Source organism: Alligator sinensis, unplaced genomic scaffold (genome assembly GCF_000455745.1).
Source record: "Alligator sinensis unplaced genomic scaffold, ASM45574v1 scaffold360_3, whole genome shotgun sequence".
Lineage (NCBI taxonomy): Eukaryota > Metazoa > Chordata > Crocodylia > Alligatoridae > Alligator > Alligator sinensis.
The window spans coordinates 1,236,507-1,239,316 of NW_005841977.1; the positions used below are offsets into that span (position 1 = coordinate 1,236,507).

General features: G+C 65.8%; 1 protein-coding gene across 1 annotated transcript in view; it reads left to right on the forward strand.

Annotated features, from left to right (window-relative positions):
- The first annotated feature begins 596 nt into the window (after positions 1-596).
- The window catches only part of ADRB2 (adrenoceptor beta 2), a 47,521-nt gene continuing 45,307 nt past the window's right edge, over positions 597-2,810 (forward strand). The window contains exon 1 of the mRNA XM_006021091.3: positions 597-1,791. Coding sequence (XP_006021153.1) covers positions 648-1,791 — 1,144 coding nt within the window. The 5' untranslated portion in view covers positions 597-647. The remainder of the gene's footprint in view (positions 1,792-2,810) is intronic.

Below are 2,810 nucleotides of genomic sequence, written 5' to 3' on the forward strand. Positions count from 1 at the left end.
TTTCCTCCTGAGGAAGGAAGTTTACACTCACTTTCTGATCCGATTCCAGGGATCATGTGCTAAATTCAGACCTGCAGTTAAAAGGGAGGGTGTGGCCGGCTCAAGGCTGCAACTAGAGGAACTAGATCTACCCGCGCCACTCGGTTGGCCCGAGGAGGGAGCTGCGCCGCGTTCCGCTGCACCTGGCGACTGGGTCGAGCCGTCAGACACGGTCCCAGGGCGAGGGAGGGAAACGGCAGCCGTCGCCGCCCCGCGGCTGAGGGGTCTCGGGCAGATCGAGAGCTCCGGGCTGCGTCGAGCGCTCGCCTCCGCCCGAGCCCGCAGCGGGGAAGTGATCGCGCCCATCCCGCTCCACGCAGCAGCGCCGGACCTGAGACCCGGCCGGCAGCAGCGATCCGCCCCGCTCCGCCCAGTCGGGGGCAGCTGTCGCGCCGTACCGTGAGCTCCGCTCGGAGCGGGTCCCCGCGCGGGACAGCGGGCGCCGCGCTGCGGTCCCCGCTCAGAACGCTCGAGTCGGCTTGCGTGTCCCGCCGGCCTCCCATTGGCTGCGCCCTTTGTGATGTCCCCCCGGCTGTTCTATAAGCTGCCTGTGGGGCTGGGGCTGGGGCTGGCCTGCCCTGGCAGGAGCCCGGCGGCAGCGAGGAGCCATGGCGTCGGCGCGGAACGCCAGCGGGCTGGACAGCGCGAACAGCACCATGCTGTCGGGGGACGTGTGGATGGTGGGCATGGGCGTGCTCATGTCGCTCATCGTGCTGGCCATCGTCTTCGGCAACGTGCTGGTGATCACGGCCATCGCGCGCTTCCAGCGCCTGCAGACGGTCACCAACTGCTTCATCACGTCGCTGGCCTGCGCCGACCTGGTGATGGGGCTGGCCGTGGTGCCCTTCGGCGCCAGCCACATCATGCTGCAAATGTGGCAGTTCGGCAACTTCTGGTGCGAGTTCTGGACGTCGCTGGACGTGCTGTGCGTGACGGCCAGCATCGAGACCTTGTGCGTCATCGCCGTGGACCGCTACTTCGCCATCACCTCGCCCTTCAAGTACCAGAGCCTGCTGACCAAGGGCAAGGCCCGCGTAGTCATCCTCGTGGTGTGGCTGGTGTCGGCGCTCACCTCCTTCCTGCCCATCCACATGCACTGGTACCAGGCGGAAAGCCGGGAGGCCCTGGACTGCTACGAGAAGGCCACGTGCTGCTACTTCTTCACCAACCAGGCCTACGCCATCGCCTCCTCCATCATCTCCTTCTACCTGCCCTTGGTGGTCATGGTCTTCGTCTACGCCCGGGTCTTCCAGGTGGCCAAGCAGCAGCTGAAGAAGATCGACAGGTTCCACGTCCAGGGCTGCCAGCAGCCCGAGCACAGCGGCCGGCCGGGCCGGCGCGCCTCCAAGTTCTGCCTCAAGGAGCACAAAGCCCTGAAGACCCTGGGCATCATCATGGGCACCTTCACGCTGTGCTGGCTGCCCTTCTTCATCGTCAACATCGTGCACGTCATCCAGGCCAACATCATCCCCAAGTACCTGTACACCCTCCTCAACTGGCTGGGCTATGTCAATTCCGCCTTCAACCCGCTCATCTACTGCCGCAGCCCGGACTTCAGGTTCGCCTTCCAGGAGCTGCTGTGCCTGCGCCGCTCCGCCCTCAAGCTCTACGCCAATGGATACTCCAACAGCAACGGCAGGAGCGACTTCCACGAGGAGGACAACGGCTACCACTCGGGGCCGGATAAGACTTGCGAGCTGCTGTGCGAGGGAGGTGCCGTCGCGGCCAGAGGAGGCTTGTTGCACTGTCAAGGTACTGTGCCCAATGGTCGCCCCGAGCCCCCGGGGGTCAACCCTAGCACCCAGGTGTCCGTGTTGTAGGGCTCGGCCTTCCTTAGGGGCGAAAAGGCACCCGGCGACGTGGCGGCCAGAGGACGGCCGGGAGGTGCCTGCCCGGGGTGTGCGGATGCACAAACGCTGTAGCAAGGACCTATTTATAGGCGCGCCGGGGGGTTATTTTAAGCCTGTTGTAGCAGGCTCATCCCAGGAGGAACGGGTGACTTTTGTGGTGTCCTTGTCACTGTGTTGATCTACCTCAGAGCTCTGGTTAGAACCATCATCTTCATCTTCATCTTCACCGTGGCCTGAACCGCGGAGCTGCCTCCTCTCTGGGGCTGGGCATCGGGTCGGAGGCCTGCCCGTCCCTTCCCCTCCCCCTCCCCCGCGCTGAGGATGCTCTTAGCCGCGGACTCCTGTACAAAGTTGCGCTGACAACTTTTTTTAAGCGACGCTTTTCTGGTTCACTTCCTCCCCACGCCCGCGCCCGGTCTCACGAAGGGCAGATCAGCTCGGGGAGGCTGAGGGGAGGGCTGCTCCACGCCTCCCGCGTGGGCTCCGGCAGCCCGGGGGCGGTGCGCGGGGCGGGGGGCAGCGCGGAGAAGGCGTCTTTCCGGCCTCCCATCGCCTGTCCGAGGGCGCGGGGGTCCGAAGGCTTCCAACAGCCACGTCCGTGGCCCCGGCTGCACTAAACACTTGGCGGGGTGTTTTGTTTTTCTCTTCCCCTTGCTCTCCCTGTTGCCCCGGGCTCGGGCAGCCCGGGGGGCTGGGCTGGGCCATGCGGCGGGGGCTGGCAGGACATGGTGTACAGACGTGCTGGGCGACAGTGCATCGCAATCAGCACTGCCAGGGCGGTCGGGTCTTCCCTCTCCCCTCCTGCCAGCTCTTGAAGTCCTGCATCTCGGCTCCCGGGCCGGCGGGGGGACGCGCGAGGTCCGGGCTCGGCGGGGCTGCGCGGGGCTGTCAGAGGGCAGCTGATGCTCAGACGCAGGCGGA